Raw genomic sequence first — 19253 nt, 5'->3', positions numbered from 1 at the left:
GTCCTATTTCTCCAGTAACACATACTTTTTTTTTAAGAGATTGAGTGAGCCTGTTAGTGGGGGAGGGGCAGAGGGGGAGAGAGGGAGAATCCCAAGCAGGCTCCATGCCCAGCTCAGAGCCTGGCAGAGCCTGACACAGGGCTCAATCTCACAACCATGAGATCACAACCTGAACCAAAATCAGGAGTCGGACGCTCAACCAGCTAAGACACCCAGGTACCCCATTTTTTTTGTATTATAAATTGTGCAAACACCTATCTCTACCCATTAGACTCAGTAGTGGGTCTGAGTCATTAGAGGCAGTAGTGGGTCCTTATCACTTTTATTTCCATCCTTTACTAGACTTGCTAGAAGGTATGTGTACATACACTGAAATGAAATGGCACACCAGGAAAAAATGTACATTAGGAACAAAAATCTGTTTTCTCTCTTCTAAATTTAAACATCAGGTACTGGAATTTTCTCAAAACAGAAGCCCAATCTAAGGCTCATTTCACATGCCTTATACTACTTAACTAGCAGACATTCGGCCAATTCTTTGGAATATTTAAGAAACTTACTAGTTCATACTAGCTATCAACTGCTGGGCCTTTTTAAGAATAAAATAAATATAGGTCAGCTACTTTCTCAGTAAATTACTCAACTAGGATCACCTTGTAAGCGCTTTGAAATGTTTATTGCATAAAAGGTTTATTTTATTTTATTTTTTTAAATTTTTTTCAACGTTTATTTATTTTTGGGACAGAGAGAGACAGAGCATGAACGGGCGAGGGGCAGAGAGAGAGGGAGACACAGAATCGGAAACAGGCTCCAGGCTCTGAGCCATCAGCCCAGAGCCCGACGCAGGGCTCGAACTCACGGACCGCGAGATCGTGACCTGGCTGAAGTCGGACGCTTAACCGACTGCGCCACCCAGGTGCCCCAAAGGTTTATTTTTTGAAGTAGCTTCTTAACTACATCTGTCTGTAAATTAGTTCTTCCTAATGCCAAGATACAGCCTCTATAAATCTTGCCTTGGATGATGACAGTTTTAGTGGAAGATAATAAAAACAGCTGATTCATAAAACTCCATAGTCTTATGTTAGCAGACAAGGTACAAGAGCAAAGTATTTCAACTCTGGAAGGGGTGGTCCGGAAGGCTTTGCAGAGTTACAAATACTTGAGCTTGGAGTTCAAGAACAGAGGGTGCTTTTGAGCCCTTTATCGGTTCAAGAAAGCCTGTGTCTGAATTCTGACTCTGCACTTAGCTGGGTGACTGTGGACAAGATACTTAAGCACTGTGCAACATTTTCCTATTTTGTACATAAGAATGATAATGTAATCCCCTCCGTAGTGGGGGGTGAGGATTAAATGAGTTGCAGTGTAAATCACTCAGGATAATGGTTAACAAATATTTAGGTGGTCAATTTTCTGAAGAGTTTACAGATCTGAGGATGTCTCTTGCCTTAATTTGCGAGTGCCAATCTGGCTGATATGGTAACTTTAGATCATACCCTTCCACTCTACGGATTCAGTTCATTTTAGACCTGTGTCCTCTGCAATAACAGATACGATGAACAGGGTAAGTGCTGTGATGGATTTTTAGACCCTTGTAAGATTCCTTTGTTGCCTGTGGTGTCAACTCCTGCTATTCCTGATCAGTTAGGAAGCCTGTGGACTCAACTTCATGAGTAAGAACAAAACTTAATGAGAAGTCTCTTTCCTGTATAGGAAATGGGTCTAGAATAAATCTTGTGCATTAAATCTAGGTTTTTTTCTGACTGAAGTGAGATACCGCCCTTCCCCACAGGCACTCAGGTGCCCACCAGACTCTCCTCAACCCCTCACTGCCATGTACTTCCTCTACTGTGACTGGTTTCTTTCAGTTCCTGGTGTGCATTCCAGGTCCCCAGCTGAGCTGGAACTCTTCCCCACATCCCACCGTCCAGCTCAGATCCTGGCACATGGCCTGATCTTCTCTCCCAATAGTTTGTATCCTTTATCAGCGTCCTTCAGAGACACTGCAGACTGCCTGGCTGTGTGGATTTACATTGTCCAGGAATCTCTGGCATGTCCCAATTCTATCTAATCTGGTGGCATCAGCATATTAACGTTTCAATCAGAACTTGGAGCTCATGTATGAGACTGAATATAAACTGATTCTTAGAGAATACAAACTATGTAAAATAATCCACATTTACCTAGTAAAGTCTCGAGAGAGTTCTGAAGAGAAGATCCAATTTGCCACTGCGGCACAGTCAACAATTTGTGTACGGATCATCTTATCTACTAGTACAGCAATCATCTACAATGAGAAAAGAATCATCAGGGTAAATCACACTTGTATGTAAGCCACAACAATCCCGCTGCTACAAAAGTAAAACAGGAGGTCTGTGACATTCATTTTCAGTGGTTGTGGAACTGATCCATTTGACCATCAGGAGGTCTTAATTAAGATTCATTCTGCACTCTGGCTCTGGTACTTACTGTAAGAAAACTAGAACACCAATGAAGATTGAGCAAAAAGACAAACTGAGTGGCAACACTTAAAACTTTGATTAAATAGTCTTTACCTGTGGATGGTTCCTCCAGACCTCAAACATAACTCGTAGGACATGTAGCTTTCCTTCATCACTCTCAGCTAGGGTTTTGAAGACTTCATGAAACCTTTTCGTGGTGGGGAAAAAATACCACAGATAAACTTACTCATTAAGCATTTTAAGTTTTTCAAAGCCTTTCAATGTTACTGATTTACAGTGCAACACATAAATGCAAAACAACCCAATGTTAACCATTAAGGATACAAAAGGTATGATTAGGAATTCGTGGTTTGTATGAAATTTGTCACACAACCTTGAGAGATTTACAAATATACCATTCACTGTCAGCTGAGGACTACAATTTACGGGGCATCTAAGAATAGGTGAGGGCTGAGGAATGGTCTCCACAAACAGGTGAAGTACCCTGACTGCACTTCCTGTGGGGGTCCTGCAAATCATAGATACTTGGAAGCCAAGGTGGGGAGAGGAGCCCAGTTTGCTCTGCTGGAGGAGTATCTACATATGCTCTTACTTCTTTTGGATTGTCTGATGAATTAGAAAGCTCTGTCTTTAGATGCTAACCTTTGGGTGGCTCCCCAAAATGTAGTCAGCCCTCATTTCTACTTCCCTTCCTTTAGGAAGATGCTTAGATACGGTGGGAGCTTCTTGACTGTATATATGACTGTCCTATGGACCCAGGTTTTTCACTAGGTTCTCTGAGGGGCCATATGAAAAAATGTACACATAGACTGACAGGAGCCAAATAGGGTTGTAGCCACTACAAATCAGAGCTCTATTAAATTATATGCCAATACTATTAAGATCTTCATGTCCAACAATTTTAGCTACAAGTTTCTATACCCCTGGTATTCACCAAAGTTCCAAACCCTTAAAACAGAGCGTGTCTTCTTGTTGCACTTACTTTGCAAGAGCACTGAAGGAGTGGCTGAATGATTTGGCTGCCAAGTGTAGCAGAGTCTGTACAAAGACCTCTATTTTCAATGGGTTAAAGCTGAATCCTTCATCTGAAAAATATTCCACAGTAAGACAGCTAGAAAAATGCTGAGTATAGCAATTCTTTGTTCCCTCACCTGAAATGCTAAATGGGTGGCATACTCACATCCAAACATTAAGCCAGACATTCGTGTCATGTCTCTGAGGACAAATAGGCAATAAAAGACCACTGCTGATTTTAAATACTCAAAATATAAAACTAAGCATGATCTTAATTCTTACTTTCTGGGGATTATTTCCCTAATTCTTCTATATGATCCATTTCTTTTACACATAACAAGTGGACTTCCATGTTCATATCGCTCTGAATGAATATTAATAAAAAGATTCAGCAAACCCTTAACTAGTAAGTCTAAGTCTTAAGATATCTGACAGCATCTAAATTTAGGACCATCATTTTGACATATGCTATCTAAACACAATTTCTATCACAATACAAATTTCTCAGAAAAATCCAAACAAAATCCTAGTAATAAATAACCCAAGGACCATTCATGTTTTTATTTTGATTACTATGCACATGTCCTTATGTACAGATCTAACAAATTTTCCTCCAAAACGTTACCCAGTTGTCTGTCCCAGTAGACTTTTCATGTTTTCCTGATTCGTCTCTTTTGGTGCCAATATCACATTGTTTCAGTTACTGTATGTTTCAGATATCTTTTAATATGTTCTAAGTCCCTCTCATCTTTTTTTTACCTTGTTCATTTACTGATTCAGGTGAACTTATAAATTACTTGCCTATTTTCCCACTGCTGCTCAGAAAAAACCCTAGGGGTTTTGGTTGGAGTTACATAGTACATACTCAGTAGGTGTTACACATCATTATTACAATAGCTTAAATAGGTGAAAAATCCAATTACAATTCACCAAATCTTCCACTCAGGAACCTCTCTAAAGTTAAAACAGGGAATGTTTAAAAATGAATGTAACAGCATATTTAACTTTGTGTTTAGTTTTTATACTGAATGTAAGCTATGTCACAGGCAGATGAGGATCTCTTTTATAGAAGGAAGAAAGTTGCTGGCACACTGAACTGACACACTGAACAGGCTACTGCTTAGAAGCATCCGTTGAGACTTAGGAGGAACTCAAACTGCCAGTAATGCTTTATATTTATGCTTTAACCTGGCCTATAGATAGTTCCACTGAAGAAGTGGTCCCTTACCGTCATCATCATCCTGGTTAGGATTTGGTACATCTTTCAGAATGCTGAAGATTTCATCATTGGTTGCTTTACTTTTAAATGCAACAGCTAAACAGAGGGCAACTGAATGTCCAGGAAGAGAATCTAAGCACAGAATGGGGAAAAGGGTAGGATCAAGTTTTAAGACTGTTCTTATAAATAAATAGCTGAGAAATTTACGTAACTGTCTTTTGTCCTCAAATCCCTAGGCTTTTGTAAGCTGAAAAGCCGAGATTCAATGTATTTATTTCATTTTGGTCAATGTCCCTTCCTCCTCATTTTCTCTGAGACAGTAAGGACTAAGTTTGTGTTTGAACAGGTGAAGGTTGCCAACTTGTGATAGGTTTTTTTTTGCTTTTCTCTTCTGCTGAGGCCATACACTTGAGTCTACAGAAGCCAGATGCTCATATGTTGTGACTCTATGTGTTTACTATTGGTTATCATCTGTCGAGTCCTTATTTGTGCTAATATATACTCTATGGCATCACTACAGCAACTGGAAATCTTTTAACGTAAGGTGGACAAAGAGGTAATAAATCAAAAGACAATCCTGACATAGGAGTTACTAAGCACTTGGAATGAACGAAGTCAATCACAACAGGTCACAGGTGCTGTTTGCTTTTCCCTAAAAGTGGGAGACAAAAAAAAAAAAATCTCGTGTCACTGAAGGGTCTACATTGTAGCATGGGAACCAAGATAATCACACAGGAAGTAGCCAGAGCAACACAAAACTGGCTTGCTAAAGGGCAGTATTTATAGGAGAGGAGCCTTGCCGGACCCTAGAGAGAGTATAGGAATTAAAGACAGGGCTTTCCAGATAGAAAGGCAAAACCAAAAACCATGAGCACAGGAAAGATAAAAAAAGAAGTGGCCTGGTTGGAGCAGGGGTCCATCTGAGAAGTGACAGATAAAAAAGCAGGAACAACGGTTAGGCGGGCCTTAACTGTTAGGTTCAGTTGTTTCTATAGGAAAAAAGCAAAGTCCATATTCAACAAAAGTCTGAGCTCTTGAGATCAAAGACTGTGCCTTCTGCTTCTCTGAGCCAGACTGAGGCAGAGCTCAAAACTCAGCACTCAGAGGAGTGCCACACCGCCTCACACTTCGCTCTTTCAGGGAAGCACAGTGGTAAGAGCAAGGCTGCTCAGTAAGCCTGGATGTGAGTCTGGGCTCTGCCCCTCGGATGCAACCTCACTCCGGCCTCACCTCTCTGAAGAGATTTCCTCGCCGTAAAACTGGTCTACTAAACACACCTGATTCTCAGAGATGTCTCGAGGACAAAGGGACATAATAACGTAGGAAATGTACTTAGCATTGGGACCAACGGAGTTTACTTCAAGGAAAACAGGTGTAGCGTGAGGTGTAGTGGAGAAGCAGGGCACGCACAGAAGGCGAGGGAGGGGAGGGAAGGGAGTTCCAAGACGCAAAGAACTGCTGCCCAACCTGAGGTGGCAGGTGTGTGGAGGAGCCGCGTGCAGCGCCGTCTGGAAAGACTCCCGTGGAGCAACTACACACCTAACTCTCTGCAGGGACCACCAAGGTACGACGCCTTACCTTTGTTACGTGTTAAGCACAACACAGCACAGCAAATTCTAGGCCCTCTGATTCATAGCATAATCTCAGACACGAGGTGACCAAAAAGTAAGAAAACCGTATTTAAGAATTTCCTTCTACAGGCCTCTTGCTGGTCGGAATGTATCCCGTGTGCACCTATGTTCCCACACCTGAACTGGTACCACAGGACAACCAAGTCAAATAATCTCCACCGCCAGGACATTTATCAAGTTTGGGCTTTAAATTCAACTTGCTGTACTTAGCAGCATATTTAAAATAAGGTCATGGATATAACATTATAAGCAATATTAAGAAAAAAGTTCACAAGTAATAACTAAGTAGGTCATGAATCTTCCAAAGGATGACAGGGCAAACAAAATAGTGACTACTGTAGATCACCTTTCAAACAGACAAAAAAAAAAAAAACCCAAGAAAAGAAAAAGTTTACTTCCTCCACCTTAAATAATGGATTTCAGAAATACTGGCATTAGTACTTTTCAAAGACAACGGGATTTACTTTATTACTTACTGCTACTTTCATCTCCATACTTGTAAATGCAGGTTGGGTTTGCAGGGCATAGAGCTGAGAAGGTAGGAGGAACAATATCTAATATACGCTGGTGGTAAGACAACCTACAATGCAAATGAGAGCCTCAGAAAATGCTGTTCGTTAGTTCCATTATTTATGGTAACATCCAACTTACCGGGAAAGTCCCATCTCCAACACCCTGGACTCAGCTGACAACCAAGAAGCCAAAGGGGAAAACAAGTCCTTAAAGATTTTGTCATGACAGCATAACAAACCTCCAGCTTTCTTCAAAATTTACTGGTTTGCAATGGGGGGGGGGGGGGCAGTGGGTCCACAAGCCTGGTGGCCAAGGATGTGGAGTGGTACTGGGGTAAAGTGGGGCAGAGGACCTAGTCTCCATGATGAGGAGAGTGGTTACACTGTAGCAAATAAATATATATCAAGGCTAATGGGAGCCAAGTTTCCTACTGCCTGAAAAGTTATTTAGAATCATGGCAGGGGTGCCTGTGTGGCTCAGTCAGTTAAGTGACTGACTCTTGATTTCGGCTCAGGTCATGATCTCACGGTTCCTGGATTAGAGCCCCACAACAGGCTCGGTGCTGACAGGGCAGACCGTGCTTGGGATTCTCTCTCTCTGCCCCACTCCCACTCTCCCTAAAATAAATACACTTGAAAAAAAAAATCCTGGCAAAAGGGAAGGCTAGAGAAAAGTGAGGAGCTGAGTTGGAATTGGAGAGATACACACACCTAGTGGATATAAAAAGGTATGTATGTATATGTGTGTGCATAAATGCATGTACTACCTTTGTCCATCCAGAATCAATGACATCCCAATAGCAACTAGAACATCAAGAGTCCAAATCTTGGTTCCTAAATACCATACTCCATTATTAAAAACTTGGGCTCTGTGAATAAATAGATGATTCCAGGGGAGGGGCAAGGAAACACAAGATGAGATTGGAAAACCTTATGAAAAAAATAAGGAAATGCTTCATGAATGGAGGGAGATATTATGAGAGGAAAAAAAAGGACACCGGAGCCACAAGGGGCTCCCCCAATAAACAAATCAGGGACAATTTGGGCATCAAAATAATGACAGTAATAGACTGGAACTCACTGAATGAAATAGAAATCTATTAGTCTCTACTGATACATAAACACAGGAATAAATAAATGGGCGAAAAAGGACATGCTCTTTCTTACAGGAGAATGCCAACTAACAAATGTGGGCAAAAACCTGGAAAAAGAGAATCATTACTTGGCAATCATCATAGTGGTGGCAGACAAAAGTAACAGTTGTCAGGAGAGGTTTGATGAAGAAGAGGATATGAGTATAATCTCAGATTATCACCCACAGATTATTAATTAGTTACAAAGAGAAAAACGGTGAATTTCAGGTGGAGAAGCCTGGGAGACACTGACACGACCAGGTGGTCAAGGTTAACATGTCAGCGGAGAGATTCATGTGCCTCCTGATGGGACACGTGGCGAAAAGCACCGACAGCACAGGTCCTGAGTGTGGGCAGGAGACACAGGGGGCGGTGGGGGGCAGGGCAGGGAACTCAAGAAAGGCCTAACTTCTTTACAACTGACAAGGGCATGGAGGACAAGAACGAACAACTGGTCAAGGGGAGAATGTGAAGAGAATGACAACTAAACGCTACCTGTGTGGTCCTGGATAGGACTGTGGACCAGAAAGAGAACAGACATATCAGGATGGCTGGCAAAATCTCAGCAGCGTCTTGGGGCTGGATGTCAGATTCCTGCACTAGAGCCAGTTTCCTGACTTGGAGGGTTGTGTGCCGGCCACCTGGGAGCGCATCTTTGTTTTGGGGGAAGATACAACGGACTGTTAAAGAACGATGCGACATCACATCTGCAGCTTGTTTTCAGAGAGTCCAGTGTAGTGGGTGTGTGTATACAGCAGGGAAAAGGAAGTAAACATTAGAACAAATGTGGTAAAGTGTTAACAACCAGGGAGTCTAGGGTACAGAGTTCTTTGCACTATTTTGGCCACTTTCCTGAAATGTGAAATTATTTCAAAGTACATTTGACCAAAAAAACAAAAAACAAAAGATTTACTGGCCTAAATCACGTGGAATCCAGATGACAAGTCTCCTTAAATTTTTTTAGCCTAAATCTTGACTAAAACTTAAAGGGAAGAGAGGAAGTACTTGGATTTAAAAAATGATATTCTGGACATACATCATACATGCAAAGAAGAGAAAAAACCCCCAAAGAACTTAGGAGAACTAAGCTAAGCAGAACACACAAAGAACTTACCTCATACATTTTTCTAGAACTTCTCTTACAAACTTTGGTTTGGGACTTTCAGGATCTTGAGTAAGACAATCTGACCTAAAGAGAAAAAAGCTAGTTTTATAACTTCTTACACATAATCTGCACTTATACCTAATGTGTACTTAGCTACAAGTTTCCTTGTACATAAGTTATTTATATATATGTAAATACCAAAAATGAACTAGATATTTCAGACTTCGAAGAAGACTGCTTTTGTGTTACAGCTTTAGATACTAAGTTTTATTATGGAAGACTGCAGAGAAAGGAAAGATAAAACATGCCACCACTTACCAATCTTCCCAGCTCCAACGGAACTGGAAGTTACTCAGATGATGGGAAAACCAATTAATAAACCTATAGAGAGGAGTGGGCAGCAGTGGGGAGATAGAAAGGATGAATGGTTGCAATCTGTAGCAGAAACTTATATAATGATTCAGACTAAAACCCTGTTTTATCGAGTTAGAAGCACATACTCAACCAAAGCTGTAAATTCTCCTGCCACTTACCTTTTTCTCTGTAAATCCTACCATTCATCTTCTCCAAAAAATAAGTCCCGTATCTCAGTCTTTCTAAAAGTACTATCCTTTTTTAGTAACAGATACAATCTGAATGCCTGTTTTGTGTACACACACACGGCTGAGTTCTAACTCTCAAGTAATGCATTATTTTCCCCATTTCATTAACAATGAAACAGAGCACCCCCCCCAAAAAAAGATCAAAGGAATTGCAGATAAAACATTTTATAAACGGCAGAGCCAAAGTATAGTCTCTCATCACCACACTATGCCCTTTTCACCACAAAATATACCATCCTTTCCCCCTAAAAATACAAGGTGATCTAACCAAACAGAAATCACTTTAGTATAATGCTGTGAAATGTGTAAGTGCTCAACATATATTTGCTGAATAAATGACAAAACACAATTCCTAGCTTTATTAGACTGGGAGAAAAATCAGAAGACACTTTCTTAAAGCATGTCCTTCATGGATCTGTAATCCATGAAATTACAGATGAAATCTGTAAGTTCAATCACTGAAATTACTCAAGATAATAGGTCTGACACAGAATAGTCCTTACTAATAATTTTCAGAAATAGAATCTGAACAATGACACGAGAGATCATGGAGGGGCTCCTGGATGGCACAGCTGGTTAAGCATCTGACTTCAGCTCAGGTCATGATCGCATGGTTCTTGAGTCTGAGCCCTGCATCAGGTGAGCTCAAGCCCTACTTTGGGCTCCGCACTCTCTCTCTCCCTCTCTCTCTGCCCCTTGCTCACTTGCGCTCTCAAAAAGTATTTTAAAAAAATCACTCCTTTGAAAAAGAAAAATAAGAAAGAAAGATTGTGGAAATTGGAGAAATGTTCAGTACCTGTCCCCATCTCATTTGGGGAACCAAAAGAGGTAAGAAAGAGTACCAGCTGATAAAGGTAGCACACAAGCCTCCCCAAAAAGGAGACAGTGGGCATGTAATTACCACACCTCTAAAAATCCAATATGATCTTTTGTATAAACTGAGTCTTCAAGCTGTAGTTATCTAGAAGCTAATTATTTTAAAAGCAGATAGTATTAACAAACAAAAATACATATATAACTTATATTGATACATGATACACCGTAGTAGATTCTGCTCCCACATTGGAATTAGTTGGCATAAAGCCGATTTTAAAAGTTACATACCCAGTTACAGAAGAAAAAGTAGACCTATACCAAAGCACCAAACAAATGAACAATGAATGAAATTAAAGAAAACCTCAGCATGGTCATTATTTCATATTGAAAGTTGGACTAGAAAATGTAATGTTACAACTATGAGTTTTATTATTATACAAAGGATTATCTTGAGAAGGCGAGAAAGAAAAATCAACTTAGAAACTCTTAAGAAGGCAGATGTTTTGCTGATCAAATTCTTGTATAAAGTACAGGGAGCAGAGCTGCTAACAATCAGTATAGAACTAAGGCAATTACTATACCTGTCTACACACGTAGTATTCATTGTGTCCAAACGCATGTATAACATTTCAGTAGCCTGTGCAAGCTGTGAATTCGAGGATAAGGAAAACTATTCCTCATCCTCCTTCAAAATAAGTTGTGATAAAAAAATAACATTTCTTAGAAGTCTGTATAATGACTGATAATATTGAGTATCTTTTCAATGTAATTGATTTTTTAAAAACTGCTCTAGAGTTATCAATGACGTACAATAAATCTGACCTATATACACCCAGGAAATAAAGACAGAGAATATTGACATCACCTCCAAAATTTCCCCACACCCCCCTATAACCTCTTCTTCCCCTCTTCCCCCATGTTGCAAGCAAATATTGGTCAGCTATCACTGGATTACTTTTCTAGTAATTTTGTGTAAATGGAATCATACAGTATAAATTTTTATTTGGTATCTCTTATTCAGCATAAATATTTTCTAATTTATTCAAATTGTTGCCTGCACCAAAAATTTGTTCCTTTTTATTACTGAGTCGTATTCCATTGTATAGATATGACATATTTGTATATACATTCATGTACTGATATTTGAATTGTCTCATTTTAGGTTATTGCAAATAAAGTTTCAATGAATATTAACGCCCAAGTCTTTGTAGGGAAATGTGCTTCCATTTCCCTTAGGTAAATACCTAAGAGTGGAATGGCTGGATTGAGTGATACACGTATGCTTAATTTTTGAAGAAATGCCAAATTTTTCATGAAGTGATTTAAACCCAGAGTAAGAAATATTTAATAATCTTTTAAAGCCAGGCCAAAGAGAGTAAGTTTACAAACCACAGAAAGGATACAACTTGGGGTAGCGAACCAGGCTGAAGCTTGCACAGCTCGATGAGCAGTGTGGTATACATCACATCAATGTGAGGGGGTGCTGGGAGCTGAAACAGCTCTGCAAAGATCACCTATAAAAGAATCATGAGTCAGAATTCAATTCCACAGGTATCTATGCACTTCTATCAGAAAGACCTCAACATTCTAAATGTAAACTCTAACTCCATGGCCTTTCTAATGAAAGAAGAATTACTTTTTAATATTTAAAATAATGTTCTTTTTTTTTTTTAATTTTTTTTTTTTAACGTTTATTTATTTTGGAGACAGAGAGAGACAGAACATGAACAGGGGAGGGTCAGAGAGAGAGGGAGACACAGAATGTGAAACAGTCTCCAGGCTCTGAGCCGTCAGCACAGAGCCCGACGCGGGGCTCGAACTCACGGACCGCAAGATCGTGACCTGAGCTGAAGTCGGCCGCTTAACCGACTGAGCCACCCAGGCGCCCCTAAAATAATGTTCTTTAAAACATGAAGAACTGTAATTGAATACTGTAATAAAAATTGCATCTCAATTAAATAAGAATATACATGTTAATGCTTATATGATACTCCCAGAGAACCATGCAATTAACTCCAACTCTGGAAGTAATGGAGTTGATTTGTGCAGCACTCACAGATCCACCAGGGTCTCATTCTTGTAAGTAGTAAAAACCCTTATTAGACTCTGAGGATAGGAACAGAAGACAGTCAAGTCATTCCAGGCTGCTACATTGTAAAATTGGTGCTCAGGGGCGCCTGGGTGGCTCAGTTGGTTAAGCCTCTGACTTCGGCTCAGGTCATGATCTTGCGGTTTTTAAGTTCGAGCCCTGCGTCGGGCTCTGTGTTGACAGCTCGGAGCCTGGAGCCTGCTTCAGATTCTGTGTCTCCCTCTCTCTCTGCCCCTCCCCCACTCACACTATTTCTCTCTCTCTCTCAAAAACAAACATTAAAATGAATAAAATAAGATAAAATAAAATAAAATCGGTGCCCAGAAATCTCTTTGGTAGCCCAAGATTTCTTTGCCATGACTGTCGCTCAGAAACTTGTTTCTGGCCTCCCTGTATAATTTGTGGACCACCTACCTAGAATTCTACAGCCTGGTCTGCGTTCTTTCTTCTCACCCCCATCTCCCTTACTTCTATACTTCATTCTGATTATTTTTTACACATTTTTCAGATTTGAAATTTCAATTGACAGGTCAACGAGTCAAGTTCATAGCCTAACTTATTTGTTTTGCATTTCAATTGACACATCAATGAGTCAAGTTCATAGCCTAAACATACTCTCAAGTTTTATAAAGATAGGACAAATGCAGTATTTTCAAGAAAGCACATAAGTGCAGTATGAATAAAAAGTGTATCTTAAATAATACATCACATGAGTATTTTACATAAAGGAATAATGCAACGGACAGTCTGACTCATGTGTCAAGTGAAAACACTCTTTTTCGGAACATGAGTCTCTACGAGGTGTTCAACTTTACTATCGCCCTTCTGTATGACTTAATATGGGGTCAAAAGCATTATTTATTCTTCCTACTTCCAAAAACAATTGGCTGTTTTGTTTTCTAGGAATACACAAAGATTCATACTTATCTGTACCTTGTCATACAGGGAATAATATACTTGTTAGAGGTCTGCTAGTAATAAGAGGCCAGATAGACATCAGTTAAGGATAGGTCATCTGCGTAAAGTAATACAATATTTTAAATTATTCAAGCCAATTATACATCTGGTAAGTGGACAATGTACTGACAGGACTGGAGGTAACAACATTATCTATGATAACTATCCATGAATAAAGACATACTATATAAATAACTTATGGGCAACTCAAAATTCCATTTGGCTACTGGTCTCAACCTCCTCTTTTCTCTTTACTAACATGGCTAACAGAACACCAAAACCAAAAGCATTTTCCTCACTCCTGTGTTAATTTTCAGGATCTGACAAGTTGCAAGAAAAAAAAAAGCCAAGACTCAATTACACTCTAAAATCAGCAGAAAGATTCAGAAACTTAGACACATGCTCCACGTGGAATGCATACCTCAACTATGTGGTAGTTCAAGGGGATCTTGTTCTTCCCTGGATAGCTCACCAGCTGTGCAGCACTATAAACAATGTAACTAAAGTTTAGTAAGTACACAAAGATACATAAAAAATCAGATAAGCAGTTGCAAAAGCAGTGTTCGGATACAAGGGAAAGAAATCTTTTCTGAAATGCTCCAGATTTCAGGTACTTCACTTCAATATAGCACAAATTACTTTGTTTAACTCCTTCAAAGAAAAAAGAAGTATAAGCAATAATACTAAGAAATCATATTAGGATCTACTACAAAATTTCTGAGCAGATCACTCCCAAAACACTATCTTCCTTTCCATCTTACAATCTAAACCAAAACTTTCCAAGGCTTAAGGAAATACTAAAACAAAACTTTTCCAAAGCCTGATATCTAAGTGCTAGAAAACTATTAATATTCATTTATTCCCATAACATTCACACCAAAACCAGTTGGTCATTCATGTTAATTTGTCCATAGCCTTTGGCAAACACCCACACAAAAAAGCCAACATCATGTGCACATCACTATAAAGCACTATAGAACCTTAAAGCATCTGGACAACGACTATTTGAGTGTGAAGGGCCTTGAGAAAGCAAAGTCGTCTTCTCAGAGATTGGTTTTATTTTTTAAAAGGACAGAGCATCAGAAAGAGGAAGATTTTCTTACACTCTTTATATACATTTTGCTCTTACCAAATCAAACTTGCTACTTTTTCTCCAGTCTAAAAGTTACCATGAAAACAATCTTACCAAGTCTTCCTTTCCTTCCAGTGGGACTTAATGATGCAGTGAAGATTCTCTTCTATTACAAATCTTTCAACTGAATGGCTCCCTGGCATTACAGGACCCTGAGAAGAAAAGCAAATGTATATATACTGCAAGCCTAGAAAAAGATACTTCCTTTCATTTATCCGACAAATATTCCAGAGGTTATTATGTTCCACACACTATACTGGGTGCTGAGGATTTTAAAAGTTCAGAAGTGTGAAAACTGTATTTCAGCAAATCTCACTGTCATGTTCACTACAATACAATGAGTGTCAGCTGCAGCGTTTCTTCTAGCACCAGACACCAGGCTACCATCACCCATCTCAAGCCAAAGAATCTGTATTATTAGCTCCATACAGTTTGATTTTTTAAAAAAATGTTTCAATGTTTATTTTTGAGAGAAAGAGAGAGAGAGAAGTGGGAGAGGGGCAGAGAGAGAGGGAGACACAGAATCCAAAGCAGGCTCCAGGGTCAGAACTGTCAGCACAGAGCCCAATGTGGGGCTCGAACCCATGACCTGAACTGAAGTCAGACACTTAACCAACTGAGCCACCCAGGTGCCTCTATAGTTTGACTTTTTAAACCATGAGTGGATTAACTTCCATAATAAATATGGAGAGGAAATATTCTATTTCAAACTGTATAGACATAAAAGGTATATATGCATAGAAAGACAAACATACTACATTGTTCAAAAAAATGGTTAGGAAACTACCTGCATGATATTTGTTTAAAGTATATGCATAGCAAACAGGTTCAAAGAATTTATTTACTTACTATTTACTATTGTAGACTCTTAATGACCTTTAATCTCTATTAATTTTTAATTTTTTAAAATAAACATCTTTGGGGAGCCTGGGTGGCTCAGTCGGTTAAGTGTCCGACTTCGGCTCAGGTCACGATCTCGCAATCCGTGAGTTCGAGCCCCGCGTCAGGCTCTGGGCTGATGGCTCAGAGCCTGGAGCCTGCTTCCGATTCTGTGTCTCTCTCTCTCTCTGCTCCTCCCCCGTTCATGCTCTGTCTCTCTCTGTCCCAAAAATAAATAAACGTTTAAAAATAAAATAAAATAAAATAAACATTTTTTTCAAAGGCCAGGACAAAAAAAATCCTCATCTTGAGGGGAAAAAATATTTTATAGGTATATGCTCTTCTGGCAAAGGAAAATGGGCATATAAGGGAGGCAATACCAATTAAGTATAAATGTTAAGGAAGTGTACTTATAAATTAAACATAAATACAGAGGCACAATCAATTAAAAAAAACAAATTTTGGGGCACCTGGGTGGCTCAGTCAGTTGAGCTCTTGACTCTTGATTTTGGCTCAGGTCATGATCCCAGGGTCGTGGGATTGAGCCCTGCATCAGGCTCCATCCCCACTGAGCATGGAGCCTGCTGAAGATTCTCTCTCTCCCTCCCCCCCCCCTCTCTCTCCCCCACTGCCCCACTGCCCCCACTGGCACACACACTCTCTCTTAAACGAAGATTACAAAAACAAAAAAAAGGAAAAAAGAAAAACAAATTTTGAGGTCCTGTTGTAGTTCTCCTTGCATGAACAAATGCCTAATCACAAACATTCTAGCCATCTTAAAGGTAAATTAGGTTTCCAATCACATAATGTTGACTAAAAGCATTTCGCTATATATGAAATATACCAAAGTGGGTAGCAAGCTGATAATTTTGTATATGAAACTGATTATCTGACGATTTTCTACTCTGAGATAGATTACACGTATACTAAATTTTCACTGGTCAGAAGCAATTTATCAGACAGAAAAGAGAGGACAGGAGAAAGAAAGCTGAAGTTTCACCTCAGGTGGTAATACTGGTTTTTACGCCTGTGGCTCTCAAATGGGGGCAATTTTGCCTTCAGGGGTCACCTGGCAATCTGTGGAGATTGTTGTGGTTGTCACACCTGACATTTGCCCTCTAGATGCTGCTGGTGGAGGTCAGGGGTGCTGCTAATCATCCTCCAGATCACAGGACAGCCCCGCACCAGAAAAAATTCTCCAGTCCCAAATGTCAATTGTGCCAAGGCTGAGAAATCCTGCTCTCTGTTGACTAGAATGTTCTAAGCAACAGTATGGTACTTTAGCCAAAACCAACCCAGTGATCACCATGCTTGCTGTTTAGCTATTAAAGCAGTCACCCAAATATATAAAATAAAGGATAGTTAAAATGTAAATTCTGATACCAAAGGTCCATATCAAAATTATGTATTTTCTTAACTGTTAAAGCTGCTAATTTGACTTCATAATAAAGAATATGTATATTTAAAAACTATAGTCAGCTTATACTAAACTTTAGGGTTTTTAAATTAAAAATATTTTATAATATTTTTGAGAAACAATTACATAATATGAATAGTAAGACAAGCTGTGAGGGTTAGAGTGAGATGGATAATCTCAAAAACTGGGGATTTTTCTTGAAAAACAGCCTTATTAAGAATAATAGCTAATATTACTGAGCACTCATGTGTCACAATCTGTCCTATGCATTTTACTTGTTAGTAATTTACTCCTCATTAAAACTTTATTAGAGCATACCATTATTATTCCATTAGGAAACTAAGAGAGGAAACTGACTCACCCATGACCACACAGCTGGGATCTGACTACAACAGGACTAAAACTCAAACGAGTCTGGCGGGTGAACCCACACTCACATGCGCACTGCACTCTCACACTCTTTACACGTGCTAAGGAGAAGTGCTTGCACACGCAGAGAAACCATTCACTAAGTTAAGCCATTAACTTCACTCCTGTTGGTCCTCTCAGATAACGAACCACTTGAGATTAACATGTATCACAGGCATGATTCAAACAGGATTAAAAAACAGGATTAAACCACAAGTACAATGCAACACGGCCCTCTGACAGGAACTCTTGGGTGGTAACGCACCTCGGGGTCATCTGTGTAATCAAACATTCTGAAGAGGACCCTTGGCATCGGGTACACCGAATCTTCCGTATGAGGTGGTGGTGTGAAAGGAGGCAGGTTGTGCTGCAGGGCTTCACACAGGATGCTGTCAAAGGCAAGATAAGGTCTTAGGATGTGCCGCTCCTGCCAACGATCCTTTTTCAATTTCTGAATCTGGGCCCACAGGCAATCTAAATACTAAAGACAGATTAATTTTTAATAATTAATATATATATTTGGAGGTCATAGGAAAAAACATTTTGACTAGAATAAACCAAAAGTCAGTATCTTCTAAAATACAGGATACAAAAGTAAGCTAGCTTGCAGTTAAATATAGTACAAAGAACAGTGCTTTTTGTCTTTAATTACTTTATAAAGCCTACCTGCCTGAGGTTGTTACCACTTACACTTTCAATAAAAACATCATTTAAATAAAAAAGATCTCAACTCTATGATATCTGGAATCCCACAGAAGAGGAAATGCTTCGATTATATTCTAATACTTTTTAAAAATCCACCAAATGCCTAGGGCTATGAGGAGCTGGACCTGGATAGGAAGTATGGAAAAGTAGCTAAGGTATGTAAGTGGAATGATCCGGAATATGTCACTCCAGAGCTGACCGTGCTTGCGTCATAAGAGCGCAAATCAATTTACCTCTTCTTGCGGATGCGGTTTCTCAGCAGTCCATACTTGTAACATGGGCACATGAGTCTTCTGGCGTCTTCTAAAGACAAAAATGAAAATGTACACTTAGGTTTTTAGCAACACGAAAAGATTTCACCTGCTTTGTAATTAATAAAATGCAAATTAAAGCAGTAAAATAACACTTTTACCTATCAGATTCGCAGATATGAAAAATTCTGATAATGTAATTAAATTGTCAAAATGTGGGCAGATTGAACTTTCAGACCTTGCTGGTAGAGGGACTAACTGATACAATCTTTTTAGAGGAGATACAAAAGAGTATAATCTCTTTGGAAGGCAATTTGACTAAATCTACCAAAATTAAAATTGTTAAGGCACTGTAACCCAGCAAAGCCAGTTCTAAGAATTCACCCCCTCCCACAAATATATTTGTATATGTACACACAGACATATATAAGGATATTCACTGAAACATTTATAATAGCAAAAGACTGGAAATAACCTAAATGTTTACCAATAAGGGACCAAAAAAATTATGGTACATTAAAAGAGTGGAATATTATACAGCTGCTAAAAAGGACACAGAGCTATACACTTTTATGCAACAAATCCAAGTTATATTAGGTGGAATAAAAAAAAAAAAGCAAGTTGAAAACAGTGTGTGTAGACTGGACTACTATTTGTATAAAAAAGGGGAAGGACATGCACTCAAACACTAGGATATTCATATTCTTTCATTTTTATTCTTTTGCAAACACCTATATTTTATTTATTTATTTTAAAAATTTTATTGTTTGGAAAGTAATCTCTATACCCAATGTGGGGCTTGAACTTACAACCTCAAGATTAAGAGTTGCAGGCTCTACTGACTGAGCCAGCCAGGTGCCCCAGCAAACATCTACATTAAAAAGAAAGCCACTACAACTTTCAAAAATATAAAAACATTTAAAA

At 39.2% G+C, this 19253-nt stretch overlaps 1 protein-coding gene and 1 long non-coding RNA gene across 5 annotated transcripts in view; one reads left to right on the top strand and one right to left on the bottom strand.

Moving 5' to 3' along the window:
* The window catches only part of NCBP1 (nuclear cap binding protein subunit 1), a 38891-nt gene that overhangs the window by 5559 nt on the left and 14079 nt on the right, over nt 1-19253 (bottom strand). For 3 of the 4 annotated variants that reach the window (XM_040481763.1, XM_040481764.1, XM_040481765.1), the window contains 13 exons: nt 18312-18381; nt 17639-17854; nt 14724-14821; nt 13959-14022; nt 11895-12005; nt 11073-11137; nt 9392-9454; nt 9083-9157; nt 6800-6903; nt 4702-4824; nt 3442-3544; nt 2553-2646; nt 2181-2284 (listed from right to left, as the gene is read on the bottom strand). In XM_040481763.1, coding sequence (XP_040337697.1) covers nt 2181-2284; nt 2553-2646; nt 3442-3544; nt 4702-4824; nt 6800-6903; nt 9083-9157; nt 9392-9454; nt 11073-11137; nt 11895-12005; nt 13959-14022; nt 14724-14821; nt 17639-17854; nt 18312-18381 — 1290 coding nt within the window. The remainder of the gene's footprint in view (nt 1-2180; nt 2285-2552; nt 2647-3441; nt 3545-4701; nt 4825-6799; nt 6904-9082; nt 9158-9391; nt 9455-11072; nt 11138-11894; nt 12006-13958; nt 14023-14723; nt 14822-17638; nt 17855-18311; nt 18382-19253) is intronic. The other variant, XM_040481766.1, reaches the window with a different exon arrangement.
* On the top strand, nt 160-1747 carry LOC121034706 (uncharacterized). Its single transcript, XR_005792572.1, has 2 exons — nt 160-688; nt 928-1747. It is a non-coding gene; the product is annotated as an uncharacterized LOC121034706 (long non-coding RNA).

The sequence above is a fragment of the Herpailurus yagouaroundi genome, unplaced genomic scaffold (assembly GCF_014898765.1).
Source record: "Herpailurus yagouaroundi ecotype Mexico unplaced genomic scaffold, PumYag 160, whole genome shotgun sequence".
Classification (NCBI taxonomy): Eukaryota; Metazoa; Chordata; class Mammalia; order Carnivora; family Felidae; genus Herpailurus; species Herpailurus yagouaroundi.
The sequence above is the reverse complement of the archived record's forward strand: the minus strand, read 5'-3'. Positions and strand labels throughout refer to the sequence as shown.